This window comes from Rhea pennata, chromosome 25 (genome assembly GCF_028389875.1).
Source record: "Rhea pennata isolate bPtePen1 chromosome 25, bPtePen1.pri, whole genome shotgun sequence".
NCBI lineage: Eukaryota > Metazoa > Chordata > Aves > Rheiformes > Rheidae > Rhea > Rhea pennata.
In genome coordinates, this window is record NC_084687.1 from 3,032,082 (window position 1) to 3,048,672 (window position 16,591).

Consider the following 16,591-nt stretch of genomic DNA (forward strand, 5'->3'; position numbering starts at 1 on the left):
TATCTTTTTCCTTTGTTTTTTGTCCTACATTTTCCTTCTGGTCATCAGGGTTCTTCTTGAAGAGGAAGTTTAAGAAACTTTTGAACCAGGCATGTTGGGTTTTCCCCTGGGAGGAATTCTTGCTGCTTTTCCCCTTGTGCTCTGACTCTTCTTTCGTGGAGTTCCCCAGAGCCGATGCTTTGCTCTGTTTATCCAGAGTCTCTTCCAGATCTGATGTTTTGGGTCCCTCCTCCTGGTCCTTCTTCAGGCTAATTTTGGAGCACGAATAATTGCAGAAGTCGCTTTCTGACCTTTGCAACCTGGCTGTCTTTTTCCCTCGCCCTCCAGTTCTCTCCTGAAATCTCTTCTTAGGAGCCAGGGAGTTTTCACAGCAGCTCAGCGAGCGCCTGACATAGATTTCCAGCACTTTTTTCGCCCCTTGCCTGTCTAGTGAGAGGATCTTTCCTGGTGGGTTCCTCCTTGGGTCCCATGGTGGCATATCCACATCCATAGCCCGTATGTTGCTGCGGAGGAAAACAACATTTTCATTGTGGTTTTTGCTTTTCTCGCCACACTGTGCGGTCAGCTTGGGCACGATGGAAATAACTGCCTTTTGGACTCAACCCAAAGGGGAGCTCCTGGTGTCCGAGGCTGTTTCAATCCTTGGTAAATGATCAACCCTTTTACAGTTGTTATCTAAATCGTCCATATCTAAACCATGTACACAGGGTTTTATGATGCTATAAGCTGGGCTATAGACACTACTGATACAGGAAGTGAAACTGCAGAGCTGAGGGACGAGCTGGTCACAGGTTTCAGAAGGAAACTGCTGAGCCCATTAACCACCTGAAGCTGCCTCCCAAAAGTGGGTCCCCAAGGACCAGTGCTGGCTCGTCCCACCTAGCTGTGCAGGATTCAGCAGGTTTGCAAGGGTATAATGCAGATAATGTGCTGCTGAGTCTTCATATTGTAACGTGAATATGATGAAAAACCGTACCAAAAGCACCTGGCCTCTGACAAGCCACACAACCCCCAACCTCAGATTTCTGAGTATTTTTCCTCAAAGTAATGTTGCTAAAAAAAAAAACATTCCGAGACAAGGCCGGGTGCTTCCAGCCAGTCTAAGGCCTGACACCAGGTTTCTCAGAACTGCTGGAATGGGTCGTTCCCCCATGCTGGAAGTAGGCTGCAGAGCAAACCCAGCATACCAGGGCCGGGAGCTTCCTTGGAGAAAGCAATGTGGGAGCTTGCAGACAAACTCAGTTGCTCCCAATATTGGCCGAACATCTTGCAATGACACGGCCCCTCCATGTGCTCTTGGTAGCGCAGGATTACAACTGGCATTTAGAATATCTGATCAATCTTTTTTCAGCAATCTTTTCCTGTTCATTTACAAGCAAAACTAAACAGGAGATGCTAAAATTGAAAAAAAAAAAAAAAAAAAAAAAAAAAACAGAGTCCAGATTTTCTATCCCCTCAGACATTTTGCAGGACTTCTGCTTTTGATAGAGTTACTCCTGAAATACAAAATTCAGCCCTGCACAGCCCAGCAGCGGAAAGTTTATGTACCTTGCAAGTCCAGCTAAACTGTCTCTTGAACACTTGAGCTGGACTGAGCCATGACTGTTTCATGCTGGCTCTGAGATCCAAACCAGACCTTTTTCACTGCCAAACATTGTTCAAGGAGCAAACACCACAATCCAAACGGCTTCGCTCTTGGTTGTGCAAACAAGCTGCACTGGAGCAAGGCAAAAGTCTCTGCAACTCAGGAGCAGTGCCAACCACTGCTAGGACAACCCGGATGAGCGCTGCACAACACACATGCACACCAATCCAGCACAATTCAATCTTTCTCTGGATCGAGAAGGCAAGATGCGCCCCTCCAAGGCAACTTCAAAAGCATCCAACAGCCCAGGTCAGTATCATTAATAAATCATTCGAATAGATTTAATCACAGCAAAGCAACAACCCCCTCCTGCTTTGATTGATTCCAGTACAATTGAAACTATATCATTTTTATTTGCTCTTTTTGTATTTACCTTTCCATTAGTAATTCTGCCTTTCTGGACTTGTGAAGACAAGCTCCTCAGCCACAAGTACGGGGGGTTATCAGGCTCTCCTGGGAGCTGCTGTTTTTATACCACAGACTGGTTGCTTACTGAGCAACTCCTATTTTTAGCAGCCATTCAGGTATGAGAGAGGGCAACACTTCCGCGTGGTATCTCTGTTACCCACTCCCTCGTGGCGGGAAGATACATCACCCATATCTGGAAGGCAAGCGCGCGTGAGTTTCACTGGAGAAGAAAACAATTTCCTGATGACAAATTGCAACAAAACAGCATAAAACACCTATGTTGGCTCGTGTAATGGCTGCCCTTTGAAACCAGCTAAGTCAGATAGTTTACTTTTCACAGGTGTGTTGCCATGTTTAGGCTTTGTCAGGTGATTTCTGCAAGAAAGGCAGAGAGAAATCATGTCTTCCTCAAGAAAATGAGGATCCAGCAGCCAGATCTCCCCGCTCAGATCCCAGGAGCCCCCAAGAAACCAGATGTCCAAGGCTGCTGCACAGCTTGGAGTTGCTCTAGGGCACAATGTTAATAGACTCTTTCCTAACATCATACATGGCCTGGCTGAGTTGCTCACTGCTGGGTCTTTGAAACTCAGCCTTGGGTCCTTCAGACAGCCCATGAGCCACCCCAAAATGTGAAACACAACTCCATACTGGAGCATGAGCATGGGACAGCAAGTTTTCTGGGTTTAAGCACCTCATCAGCCACTAACAATGAGGACAAATTAGTTTTTTTTTAAGATGTATCCAATGAATCTGTGGTGTTTCTTACACTAGATATTAATCTGGACCACAGCCATCCTCCTGTTCTCGCCTGTTGCCACCCTCCTGCAGGCTGCTGTCTGCCATCTTCATTGCTATTTTGCCATCTGATGGCAAAATTTTGCACTGCACCTTGCAAGTGAGGGGATGAGGAGGTATTTCATGAGCTGCAGTGGAGGCAGTGACCTGTGCTGTGCAACTCCCACCAGGACAGATCTGGAAAATCCCTTGGCAAGATTTCAGCATGAACAATGCTTCATTTTCTGTGTTTTTCAGCTAGAGTGCTGGCCAGGTCCATCTTGGATAAAAATGATCTTTTCCAGGTACTGGATTCAGCTTGCACTTGAATGAGTCCATGTTTAGTTTCTTTAGATCTGTTTCTACAGACTTTGTGGGCAATAATTTCCTATTATTTGGACCATCCTGCAGGAGAGAGCCAATCTTCTTCCTTCTTCGCCGATACTGATGAATCAGTGTCTGGTATTGATTAGGGACTGCCTAGCTCTGTTTTTCAGTGTCCTCATCTACTGCTGATAAGTAATTAGTCCATCCTTCAGGAGCTCCATGCTGCTGAGTAGCATATGGCTATGTCCTTTCATGAGAGGGTTGCTTACAGAGTATCAGGAGGCTCACAACCAGTTTTGTTTGTGTGCTTTTTCTCTGCAACCGCCAAATAACAAAGAGGATTTTGAAAGGCTGATTGGTTCAAGGCCACTTTGACCAGACTGTGTCCCGTCTGGCAGTGAGGCATGGTTTAGCGTTGATGCTGGAGGTCATCCAACTCTGAGTGCAAACACCATTCCAGTTCATGGAAGACTTCCTATGATTAAACTGGGAATCCATATTGACTTATGGCCTTATCCAGGCCTTTCCTCTTTGTAAGAGCACTTTTGGTGTCTGAAAATAGGACACCCAAAGCAACTCCAGCACTTAGTAGGGATTTGCAGGATAAATTTTAACCTGAACTGTGATTCTGGAGCCAGGCTTTTATCCAGATTCGTATCCCTTCTGGGATTTTGGACATATTCAAACCCAGTGGATGAGAGACATAAGAAGAAAATGTTTGCAGAAGACCAGAGCCAAACCAAAATCCTGTGTCCACAAACAGCCAGAGTTGGGGAGAAAGGTTTTAAGATCTAAATCCAAATCTGTCTGCTTTTCTCATCAACACTGGGAGAATGAGGAAGCTAGCAGGCAGAGAAGTCGTGGGGGGAGAACACAAAGAGAAGATTAGTATCTTCAGTTTAGTGATGTTTGAGGGAAAAAGCAGAACTGAAAATGCAAGGACGCAGCCTAGGGGGAGACTGGCTTTATTTACAGAAATTTGTTCCAGAAGATGAAAAAAACAAGGGAAAGGAATAGCCTTGCATGAGTTGTGAGTTAAAATGTGCTTCTGAGCAGAAACCAGGAGTCAAACCTCCAAACTTCTTAGAAACAAGGTAGCCACAGACTACAGTGTGGGAAGCTGAGGTTGAATATCAGGAAAAACCTCCTCTGCAGAAGGTGGAGCAGCCTTCAAACAAGTTCAAAGGGAGGTGGGAGGTCTCTCTCCTGGGAGGTTTTGAAGACAAAGTCATGATCAGTCTGATCTGGTGCTGGTGACAGTCTTGTTTTAAGTGAAAAGGTGCACTAGAGATGCCAAAGGTTCCTTCCCGTCAGTATTTATGTGATTCTATAAATGGGAAACACCAAAGCACAGAGGGATCTGCAACGTCAGATCTGAGTCAAGATGCAGGTGTTGAGGGACAGCCACTTCTTCCCCTGTAGGCTAAGCTTTGGATAGACCGCACAGCAGTTTATGGGACCTGCAGGGCCCAGCAGCCTCAATAGGCACCACTGAGCCCACTTCTGCTGTGCATCTGGTCTGAGCGATTTGTGGTCACCAGCCTCCAAAGCAAATCTTACTTTTCTGCAGCTCAAGGATTGATTTTAGCCTGCTTTCCTCAGGAGATGAGCCATGTGAGACAGCACTGCCAGTGGGTGGGTGTGAGCCTCTATATTTGCTTTTGTGCAACACCTTGCTCTAGGCAACACTGTTCAAACCTGGTATCAGACACATCTGAAGCAATAACAGAGGTCTTCAAGGAATTAAGTGCCTAAATATCTGAAAAAGCTCATGTGAAGCACCTGCCAGGGTGTATCTGCGCCACCACCCCTGGACTTCAGTCGCAGCCGCAAGTCATTGGCTTGTGTATGCTCTTGATTGCTGCACACCCACCCCAATCAGCCCTAGTGCAAGTGGCAGTTACTTGATGTTTACCGAAAGGGATGGGTTCTGTGTCCAGAAAAACAATGTGTTTACCATTCTTCTGCTTCCATTTACCATCTCAGCAAGAAGAGCCATGATCACATTGTCCCAGGGAGGATGTGAGTACTTCCTGGGAGCCAGGAAAGAGCCTAGTGCAGTGTCATCGCTCATCATAGCAAAAGTGTACTTTGCTTCTTGGCCCCCAAGAAACAACTGCCCTGGCTCCCTCCCAAGCCTCGGTCATGGTGCAGCACAAGGAGGCCTAAACGTGTTTGGCAGCTTCCCAAATAGGAGAGGAAATCCCCACTGTTTAAGTCTAGCATGATCCTTAGTCATTGCTGGAAAAACAGGTGAACTGACAGCATCCCACGTGGCAGCAATGCACGTCACCCACAAGCACCAGGATCACTCCTGGCCACTTTCTCCCGTGGCACAAACCCTGCCAGCCTGAGCAGTGGTTAGACCTTGGGCTGCTCAGGAGCCATTAGGACTGTTTCCATGGCAAGAAGGAAGGTGGGATGTCTTGTTATGAGAAGACCAAGTAAAATACACCCATGGGTGTATATCCCAAGAACAATACAGGGCCAGGCTGGGACAACTTCCAAGAAAGGAGGCCTTCTTTCCTTCCAAAGCTGGCCCTCATGGCTGGCAGGCTTTATGCTAACTCGCTACATGGGACTAGATTTCACCCCCCAATAAATCTTCTTTTAGTCTTTTCTGAGACAAATGCACCCTCCACGGAAGGATCATGCAGTCTAGGGTCCTTCCTGGTGTGACCTGAATCCCCAGGCTGGGCCTGGCACCTGGCTGTATGTTGGCTGGGTGCTGGACACCCTCCATCCCTCTCCTAGCAGAGATTTTGGCCTCTCTCCCTTGCTGGCATCTCCCAAAGGCTATTACGTTCATTTAGCCCACCAGCACATCTAATTCCTCATTTTCCTCTCTGCCATCACTTGACTTGTTCAGCCCTTGTGTTTTGCTGATGAGCTGCTGATTTTCTGGAAATGAAACTTCCCAACCAGTGTGTTTCTGAAGAAGACATTGTGCACTGCGTTGTGCCAACACACGCTGATGCTGCGAGTCAGGAGCTGGGAGCTGGAGTGAGGATGTTTTGCCAGCCCACCACTGCGCTTCCCACCACAGGTAGCCCACTAAGCTCTTCAGGTGAGGTTGCTACCAACCACAGCTGAAAGCCAGGCAAAGGAGTAAGTTTTGAGCATAAAAGAGGATTTTTTTAATGAGAGTGGGAATTTTACTCTCTTTCTTACAAAAGTTTGATCGATTTTTGACCCAAGAAATATGGCAAGGACTAATGCCAGCATACAAGAGGGGAAGAATCACCCTCTTTGGAGCAGTCAGTTAATTGGTGTAAACCACTTTGGTAGTGCAATGCCAGTGTACAGCAAGGGGGGCTGTGGTTTCAGGATGGCAACATCAATCTTTGATGGAAACCTGAGTCATCAAATCTTGCCAAGATTTCTTTTAAGACCCAATGGTTCCCTGATCTGTTCACAGCATTGCTTCCCCAAAAGTGGAGCTGACACAGCTCTGCGACTGTAGCCTAGGGCTGGGGGCAAGTGTCCAGAGCACGGATAGAAACCAGCAGGATTAGTTTTGCACTGATGCGAAACCAAGGTCTGAAGGAACTCCCCGTTTCCCATCAACCATGAAACATGATGCTGCTTTTGCTACGTGTATCTGTGCTTTTGCACAAAGCTATAAAATACCAAGTGTTTGTGCTGTATTCACCCAATAGCTGCTGAGCAGCCTGGACTATTGCACTCTGGTTTCCAGGCTGACAAGCTTGGTGACAAGAACCAGGTTGCTCATCTGGAGCTGGTTGAATGAGAGTTTCTTTGCAGTGCTTGTTTCTGGGTAAATGAAGAAGGTTTGGGTTTCTCAGTTTCAGATTTTCAACCAGCAAGAAGTGGGATTTTCAACTGTGCAGTCTCAGAATTTTATTTCCCCAGCAAAACATAATCCAAAAATATTAATGGATATTTTCAGATTTAAGAAACACATGCACATTGTTCCTTTTAGCACTTACTAACAATAAGTGAGGTTACGAAGCCAGCCTTTTCCATTAGTTGCCCAAATACTCTAAGTAAACTTTGGCTCACTGGGAACTTTGGTTTGGGTATTCAGAAGCTGAGGGCAAAGATTATATATGCTACATCCTCCCATGGTGTAAAACACAGAGCAGCTCCACAGATTTCTCACGAGTACCGCAAACAGCCAAACCCCAGGAGGACTGGAGTCAATACCGTGCCCTTTTGTGGGGCATGAAAGTGCATGTCCTGTTTTGTACCCAAAGCAAATAACTACATCTCTAACAATAAGTGTGATCGTGTTCATTACTGGCTTGTGTTTCTTGTCACATTATCTAGTCAGCTAATTACAATAAGAATTATATGGAGGGAAAGGAGCTAAAACGAGACCCAGCTTAAAGACTCCCTGCAGTGTGGAGCTGCACATCTCCAACTGGGCCTGTTCCAGGTGGACATTCCCGCCCTCAATACGGTCAGCAGCTCCACTGCAGCCTGTGAGATTAATGTACAGCATATCCGCAATGTAAGTCCGTTCCCCAACAAGGGGCAAAGGCTCAGTTTCAGACCAGCATGTAAATGCTTATGACCACCGCTCTCAATGAAAGTGCTTGATTAAATGTTCAATGCAAAGTGTGTGCTCCAGCGCTTTCTGCTCATCAGGCTTAGTTTGAAGAATGGAACCATCTTTACCAGCAAGTTTGAACCTTGCAGACAAGCATTGAAACATAAAAAGCAAAAAACATCACGTTCTCTCACTGAGGAGGGAAAGAAGCAAGCAAAAGACCAACACACAAATTCACCTTCACTTTCTGGGTAGGAGGATAATTTTGGTGTGTGAGTTTTGCTGACAAAGCCCCAAAGTTGTCACAGTCTTTGCTCAGGACAGGTTTTGAAATCCATGACCACTGCTCTGTGGCCTTCTGCTGGGAGAGCAAGAGACTCCAGTATTTCACAGTGGAGTACAAATCTGCAATACACTGCAAATGCTACCCGCAGAGATTTCCTACAGAGAGACCTCCAATGTATCTTCCTTGAAATCCTCATGTTCCTCATTCTCCAGCTGCTCCAGTTTGCTGGGTTTCTCATGGATGATCTCCCCAGGAGTCTTCAGAAATCTGCATTTTTGAACAGTTTCAACTTCATAGCCAAACCCCACCCCACAACAGCCTGTAAACACTCAAGCCACTGTGCTTGCCAGCTGAGCTCTGGAGCTCCCCTTTGAGGCTACCTGCAGCCTCCAGGCTTTGCTGAGAATCCCAATTCTTTGCATCTCAAATGCACCAAGCCTGGGGCTGTGAGGTGCTTTGCACCTCAGCCCTGAGCCCAATGCTGCCATTTTAAGTTTAAACTACTCCCAGACAAGCATCCAGCACTGAAAACAGTGTGAAATTCAATTAAAAATTGAATTCCCTGCCTGCCTCCACAAGGGTTAGTTGCTGCTGGCAGATGGAGTTCAGCCTGGGTGGATTGCTGACCTGCTGTGTGGGGCAGCAGATCCAGCAGGAGCACAGCACCCAGGCATCCCACACGCCTGGTTTGCACAGAGCAGAGTCTAGATACAAACCTGCTAGGGTACTGCATTTGCAGAGGAGGAAAAAAAAGAAGCAAACACAGAAGCAACCACTGAGGTTTTGCAAAGCCAGCCCAGGCCTTTTACCTCAGCATGAGGGCTGACTTCAGCAGATACCCGCACGCAGCTGCTGCAGGATTCCTGCGTGCATGGTAGCAGACAGCCAAGTGGGACCAGGCTCCTCACAGCACCATCAAACTAAGACAGGCCATATTTTCATGCAGTTACCCCCAAAATACAGTAAGAACACTATGACTTCATCTCAGGTCTGGATCATGAAGGATCCAGTGAGATAAAGCAGCTGCCAATATCTGGAGCCCATCAGTTGCCCACCACTGCTTTATCTTACCTAAACAACAGCTTCTGCCCTGGCTCCTTTTTGATGATGTTGAGTTTGTAGTAATGTCTGAGTGCTCGTGACATCTTTTCATATGTCATGTTTATCCGGTTCTGGAAGGAGCAAAAAATTAGGGTGGGGTTTTTTGGAGTAAACTAAGCACAAACACCTGGTTTGGATCGCTGTGCAGCAATTGGGCCTACTAGGCCATGGATGGAATGCCCAAAGTGGTTTCACAGACATTGCAAGTGGTGTCATGGGTCTCCATAACCTGGCCTTTCTTCTGGGCGCTTGGCAGCAAGTCTCTGCTGCTGTGGTCTGCATCCCTGCTGCAGGGGGTTGGGGCTAGTGCCACCCATCTGACCCAGCAAGAAGTTGGCATCTCTTTGTAGACCTGGGGCCCACTCTGCTCTCACCCTCCCCTGCCCTCACGTCAGATGGATCCAGGGAGCAGGTTGTGAGCAAATGGAGCTAAGGCAACATTCAAAAGCCCAAGAATGACAAACTTGATATCAATTGAATTTACCTTGTGGTTTCCCCAGAGCTGGGCAAGTCCATTAGGATTAACAACCCGGAAGATCTTGGCCTCCTTGTCTTCCCATTTGATGTAAGGCTCATAGCGGCTGTCAGAGAGGAGCTGGTACACGTAATCCCACAGTAACCTGCAGTCTGAGTGTTCACACAGAAGAAATAATCACAGAGCTCCCACTAAGGCACATACACTCCGGTGAGGGTTGGTCAGAAACAAGACTTCTTGTCATAGGAATAATAACAATAAGAGCCTAGAGCTCATGTGCAGCACATTCATTGCTAGATCTCAAAATGCGTGGGAAAACTGGCATTTCTCAGGTGGGGAAATTGAGGCAAAGGCAATGCAACCTCATTTCCCCTGGGATCAAAGCTGAAAATTCATATTCACCTGCAATCCTCCCATCTGCTGGAGCTGGTGGGGGTGTACGGAAAGAGCAGAGGGCATCTGCCCTGCAGCTGCCTTCCGAGCTGGGATGAGAGAGGTTCAGTGGCTCCACATGGCTGCAGGTCCCGCTGGAGAACAAGGGTTGTTTGGCACAGCTTGAGCAGCTAGGCAAAGGGGAAGAAACAGCAGCTGGGGCAGCCTCTGCGCAGCAGTCCGCTCCTGCAAGAAAACCCCATGCAGTGCGTTACAGTAGGACCCAGGAGACCTTTGAAGCCATGAAACACGCAGAGAAGCAGAGCCTCAGACTGGTTTACTGTGGAAAATCTGAGTCTGTCATCACTCCAAGCCCCAGTCTCACACCAACCCACTGACGCTGCAGTCAGCAGAGACAAGCAAAGAGGAAAGCCCTGGGATTTTCCTGAGGGAAAAGGGTGCTGGAAGCAGAAGCAGCAAAAGGTCCAAGGTGGGCTAGAAGTGCTGCCAGTCATGTGGAGGGCAGGTAGGAGAGTTGTTAGAGGAGAAGAAAAGCTGGAATGGGAGAATATCAGAGCACATGCATGTGATTAATCCGTTTGGAAACTGCCATGGCAGTTTAAGAAATTTGTCACCCTACATCCACTTGTTAATGGCAGCAGAGAGGCTCATGAGAGTGCTCCTGAATCTGCCGCAGTGCAAAGTGAGCCAGGTCGTATGAAACCATCCTCACTGGCTGTGCAAACTAACGCTGGCAGTGCTGCGGGGAGGAGATTCCCCGGGTACTGGGCAGCATTGGGCAGCTGGGGCCGGTGATGTCTTCAGCCACTGTAGCTGGGCCCAGAAAAGAGACTGTCTGCACCCTCAGACCAGCATAGCAGCCATAGGAGAAAGGAAGTTCAAAGTTAAAGCTGGCTTTGCAGAAGCAAGGCACCTAAAATGAGCGGCTGTCTCTGAACATGCAGCTTTGGCTCTAGGGACAGGAACAGCATCCAGAAAAGAAGACTGCCCTGCTCTGACCCCTAGGTTCTGCCACCCCACTAGTGCTCATTTCTCTGCCCAAGCCTAACATCTTACTCCTTCTCTTTCCCCATCTGCCAGCTCTGCAGGGATGGCCGAGCCAAGAGGAGCACTGGAACACAGCTACTCATGCCCGCAACATTGGAGATTTTCAAACCATCTCCCTCAGAGAGGTGAGCTTCAAACCTCCGACCTGGGCAACCTACTGTGGCCAAGGGCAGGCTCCACCTGACGGACAGCTGCCATTCTCCATCATACCTTCCACCGTGCTCTTGACCTCCCTGAAAGGTGAGTTCAGTAAAGGGCTGCACACTAGAGCTCTTCTTTGAGTTTTGATGTACTGGAGTAATTCATATAAGACATCACCTACAGGGGAAGGAAAGCATTTGAGTCTGTTCAGATGATGATGCCATACTACAACAGAGTATCACAGAAATAGATCATCTGGATAATAGAAGTTGCAAAAAGTGGTAACAAGTTTTATTTTTGCACTGGCAATTCAAGCCATGTAGTCCCTATTCTCTCCGTCACCATCTGCTTCTTTTTTGACAGCCCTCTTTCACCATCGCATCTTGTCCCCCAGGGATGTCAGACCTCTCATAAGCACATCGTAAAAGATTGCTTTTATCACTGTGGGAACTGTAACTATGTGAAACTTTTTTTTTTACTGATATGAAGCAATACCACACCTGATTTTTGGACAGGAAACTCAGGTTTACTAACTGAAACTACGGCAGCGACAACATGCTCCGTATGTGAGAAAGCACATAGCAGAATCTAGAATAGGGCTTTGAGTGGATAACTAGGAGTGTTGTCATGGGGAAGGACAACCATGTGGGCTGTGCATCTGGCTGTGCATGATGGTCCTTTTAATCCTACCCTACTGAAACCATGCAAGAAAGGGTAACAAAAGGTGACACCCAAAGTCACTATGATTTGGTGTTCCCCACAGCTGGATTTTAATATTGTTACCTATATTTCTGTGTCACTTACAGAGTAGGAGATTATCCCCATCCCAAAGAATTTGCAGTCTAGAGGGTATAAGGAAAGAAGAGAATTGTCCCAGCCTCCCTCATCCATTTGGCTAGGCAGGGCTCAATCCACATCTACCAGGACCTATCCAGCCCCTCTCAGCAGCCCACAGCCTGTGCTGTGATCAGTCTGTTCATAGAAACACCATTCCCCCTCATCTAACCTGAGCTAGGAGCTCTGTATCTGAAGTCATCCTTGGTGAGAATGCACAGGGCTTTCCCGTTCATTTCAAACTTGCTTTCATCCGTTTTCCGAAGGGAATATTCTTTCTCAGCCCATCTCAACCAGTGGATCACATCCTCCTTGCTCCACAGCGAGGGCTGGATTCCTGAAACCATGGGCAGCCTCTGAAACAGCTTGGTCTCCATCTTCAAAACCAGTGAGAGATACTAGACTTCTCCATTCCCAAACATTTCCTCTTAAACATTCACAGATCAAATTACCCAGAGAAAGAAAATGAGCTGTGGTGACTGGCCTATCTTGTCCCCTAATCGAGACAGTGGGCAATGGTCACACAGTTGCACCCACTGCGTCCCACCCTGTGGGGATATCTTTTGTAAGAAGCATTGACTTGCTCAATGTCTACTCACTCAGCCTTCCCGGCAGCTTGAAGATTTCCCCCTCGCCAATGGAAGTGCATCTGGCCTGGGGTTGGGGTGGTAATGAAGCTACAACAACTGGGCTCGAAGGACCAACTGTCACTTCACCCTGGGGAAAAGAAATCAAACACATCAACAGGGGGAAAAAAATCCCTCTTGTTTCTTGCCTTCACTTTGCTTTGGAGACACCTCCACCACAGTAAACATTGCCCAAATAGTTTCCAGCTAGCTTCTTGGAGCAGCAGCATGATGCACTTTAAAGTAGTTCAAGCTTGGCTGGTCACTGATAGGAGACCACAGGGGAAAACCACGTCTGGAGGTAAAGCTGGTGACTCAGTTTGCAGTGGGGAGTGGGTACCCTTCACATTGAATCATTGCCACAATGGCTACCTAACATGGTAATAGAGATAGCGGTGGGTTCCTGGAAATGCCACCTCAACTTCCCAAATGAAGGGGAAATGATAACCATAGGGTGTAGGGAAAGTTCCCCTCTCTTCTCTGCAGGTCAGTGGGAGGCAAGGTTTTATCTGCAATGTAGTGCCAAATAATCTACCCTTTTTCTCCATTTGATTTCTAATAGGATCAGGGAATCTTCTGTATTTCCAACCTTTAACTCATTTCTAGATTTAGAGAGGACTGAGCTGCACTTTTTTGGCCACATGCTTTAGAATAAAGGATACTGCCTACCTAGGCTTAAATTTAGGAAATCTGGGCTGGTGTTGCAGTCCTCAGCCTATAACGTATGGGCAAGACATGTCTGCATGACTCTTCAGTACCGATTCCAAGTTCTTTATCAGGCCCAGAATGATTTTCTGGTTGCCCTTAGACAGTGTTCGTAGCCAGAGATCCCCTCTCTCTTTCTCAAGTTCTTTTCTTCAACATTAGCATGGGTATCTGCCATCATTAAGGGCTCATCTAGGTTCCAAAAGTAAGTTATTAGGCATCTCCAGTGCCCCATGGCTGCAGGGAATTGGAAGATGAAGCCAAGACCAGCAGAGCCTTCCATGCCCATGTGAGCTCCAGGCTTCCTGCAAGATCCTTGGCAGCTCATTGGAGGTCTGCGTTTTAAGGACAGGACTTAAATGCTTCAGAGAGTTATGAAGATAAATAAAGCTGATGATAATGGTGCTTAGATTTTGTCTTGATCACACCATATAAATAGATGTATCTCTGTTTGTAACTCCTTAGCAATCACCTGGACTTGACTGGAACAGCAATCCCAGGCATTAGTGAAATTCCCCTCATCTTGCCCTCTTGAGTCCCCGAACTTCACACTCAGAAAAATTATTCCTCCTCTTGCCTGCTCATTAATGAGCTCCTCCAGCCTCAACAAAAGCTCAGATGCTCACAGAGCCTGCAGCGATGGTCACTGGTCAAGACTGAAAGGAAAGGTGCCACCAGTACCTCTGTCTCCTGGGCTGGGAGGCAGCCTGTCACTGGGCTTTTATCCAGAGCCCATGAGCAAGAAGTCAGCTGAGATCTTGTTTTCAGTCCCATCTACATCTTGAAATATTGATAGACAAGCAGATATGTTTCCTCTTAGAAGTCTACTAATGTGAATCCCAGCAATCGCAAGGTGATCTGAGCAGCTTAATTCTCTGGAAGATTGACAACTTTTCTTGTAACCAGTATTTTCTGAAGCCATTGCTGATTCTGAGCACTTCAATACACCCTCAGGGAGATTTTCTCAGGTGGTTAAGCCAGCCAGCACTCCTCAAGGTTACGGGGGAGAAAGGGAGTTGTAGGAGCTCAGCCTCTTTGAAAATCAGAGGTAAGGAAAATCAAAGTGCTAGTGACAGAGCAGGCTGTGGTGGTTGGACACACATCTTAAATGTGAAGATTGCCCCCAAAGTCTTGGAGCATCCCACAGGGATCCACAAGTGTCTGAGGAGCAGATCCCTCCATCTCTCCCAAGGAAAATGCTCTACTTTGGCCTAGGGGAGTTTTATCTGGAGAAAGGGAACAATTTGGCTAGGAAGCTGGAAATGGCTGGAAATTACCAAAGTACTTTATAGTGATGATACATCTTTATTGTCACTTATTAAATATGTCAAAACAAGAGGGAAACCTTAAAAGAATTATCTTTATAGCTCAGTGTTTTTATGATAAAGATAAGAAGCTGAATCATTCCAAAACTAAATCTCAGGCTGCTGGGGTTTTCTTCATCAGAAGAACTGGTATTAACAATTTCTCTGGCAGTGCTGTTACGGGATCTGGGTTGTTAGCTTTACCAAAGTAATCAGTTTCTTAACAACATATGAGGAAATCTGAAAAGTTCCAATATAAATTCTGAAAATACTTTCTAGCAATGCAAACCATGTTTCAGGTTCATTCTAAGTAATAGGCTACAGGAAAAAATAAAAGTGAAAGAGATTAGCAGTGCATTTTCTCTATAACTCCTCTGTAAAGACATTTTATGTTTTTCCCCCATTTCATGACTCTGTTACAAGTGGATTTACTCTAAAAATGATCCAGAACGTTTGGTAGCTTTCCAGCTTCTAAAGATTTCTAGGGAATAAGAGAGAACTCTTAACTCTTCCGACTTCGCACTGATTTTGTTTTGTTGGGTTTTTATTTCCCTGCTTAGCTGCTTTCATACATGTTTCTGAGACACAGACAACGTTTCCTTGATTCGAAAGAAAATTGTCCTTGGATGATTTAGAGTGGGAAGCTGAAGATAAAAACTGGTAATAAATAAATAAATAAATAAATGAAATAAAAAGTCCTGGCTGTGTAAAAGCACCGTACAGGTCAGTCCTAAGTGGAGGGGGCATCTTGGGTGCCCTGGTCTCCTTTTTGAGGCGGTGCGGGCTCGAATGCAAGGCCGGCGGCTCTTACCTGCATCCCCGGCGGCGGTGGGTCGCCGCTCCCTGCAGCCGTGCTCGGCGCCGCCCCGGCCTCGGTGCTCGGCGCTGTCCCGGTGCCGGGAGCTGCCCTTGTGCTCAGTGCGGCCCCGGTGCTCGGCGCTGCCGCCGCTGTTGTGCTGCCCCCGTTCCTCGGCGCTGTCTCGGTGCTCGGTGCTGCCCCGCTGCCCGGCGCTGTCCCGGTGCTCGGCGCTGCCCCGATGCTCGGTGCTGCCCCGGTGCTCGGCGCTGTCTCGGTGCCCGGCGCTGCCCCGATGTTCGGTGCTGTCCCGGTGCTCGGCGCTGTCCCGGTGCTCGGCGTTGCCCCGGCGCGGACAGATCCAGTCCCTGCGGCCTCTCCGAGCTTCGGCGAGATTCTTCCAGGAAACGAAATCGAAACGAGCCGGAGCCCAGGCAGGCAGCGCCCCTTCCCCGTCCTCTTCCCCCGCCCCGGCCACTGCCCCCGCGTCCCCGCACGGCCGGTGCCTCTGCCCGGGCAGACCGGGGACCCCGAGGGACGCCAGCATCGAGACAGTGCCGGTGTCCCCTGCCAGGCCCGGGGTCCCTCCTCCCCCCTCTCCTCCCCCCCCCCCCCCGGTGCCTGGCCCGCAGCAGAGACTGGGCAGCACCGGGGGCTGCAGCGAGGCTCAGCAACCCGGACCCTGGCCAGCATTGGGTGGACACGCTGCTGGAGGGTCTGCCGGTCACCACGGGACGTACAGGCTCCATGGCACCTGAGCCTGCGGCTTATGTATCTGGATTTATCTCTTTTGGGTAATGATGAGTGAGGCTTTTGGCTGCAGGGGCTCTGAGCAAGGAGGGAAGAGGCTGCAAGGGGCCCTGCGCTGAGCCTGGTGCTGCCTCCAGCCCCTCCGTGGGGCCCGGCAGGGCCTGGTGGGTCTGTGCTGAAGGCACAATGATCCTTCCCCTGGCTCCAGAGCCTCTTCCAAAATGTGCCAGCCAGGGGTGCCAGCCTACGCCAGCCTGGTAACAACCATACATGCTCTGGCTGTGGGGTCACCGTGGTCCCTGCGGCCCCACAGGCAAGAAGGAGCAGCCAGTGTCACCACACCCCTGCAAAGCCCCCAGAACAGCTCAGGAAATGAATTGTCCCCAGGCCTGGAGTGGAAAGCGGCTCTTGAAGCAGGCCCTTGGCAACTGGGGGCAACCTGGGCTGTCTCGGTGCGACGCAGACT

General features: G+C 48.3%; 1 protein-coding gene across 1 annotated transcript; it reads right to left on the reverse strand.

Moving 5' to 3' along the window:
• Positions 1-7,014: 7,014 nt before the first annotated feature.
• ETV7 (ETS variant transcription factor 7) lies at positions 7,015-15,756 on the reverse strand. The gene is made up of 8 exons (XM_062595276.1): positions 15,391-15,756; positions 12,544-12,661; positions 12,117-12,281; positions 11,180-11,287; positions 9,932-10,147; positions 9,539-9,681; positions 9,025-9,125; positions 7,015-8,220 (listed from the first exon to the last, which is right to left on the reverse strand). The coding sequence occupies exons 1-8, from the start codon at positions 15,394-15,396 to the stop codon at positions 8,109-8,111; spliced, it is 969 nt and encodes a 322-aa protein (XP_062451260.1). The 5' UTR covers positions 15,397-15,756; the 3' UTR covers positions 7,015-8,108.
• Between the last annotated feature and the right edge of the window lie 835 nt (positions 15,757-16,591).

Coding starts and splice junctions, on each gene's coding strand:
- ETV7 (XM_062595276.1), bottom strand. Junction 12,282..12,543: donor CAAGCTGCCGGGAAGGCTGA/GTGAGTAGACAT, acceptor CCATGGTTTCAG/GAATCCAGCCCTCGCTGTGG. Junction 11,288..12,116: donor ATACAGAGCTCCTAGCTCAG/GTTAGATGAGGG, acceptor CTTCCCCTGTAG/GTGATGTCTTATATGAATTA.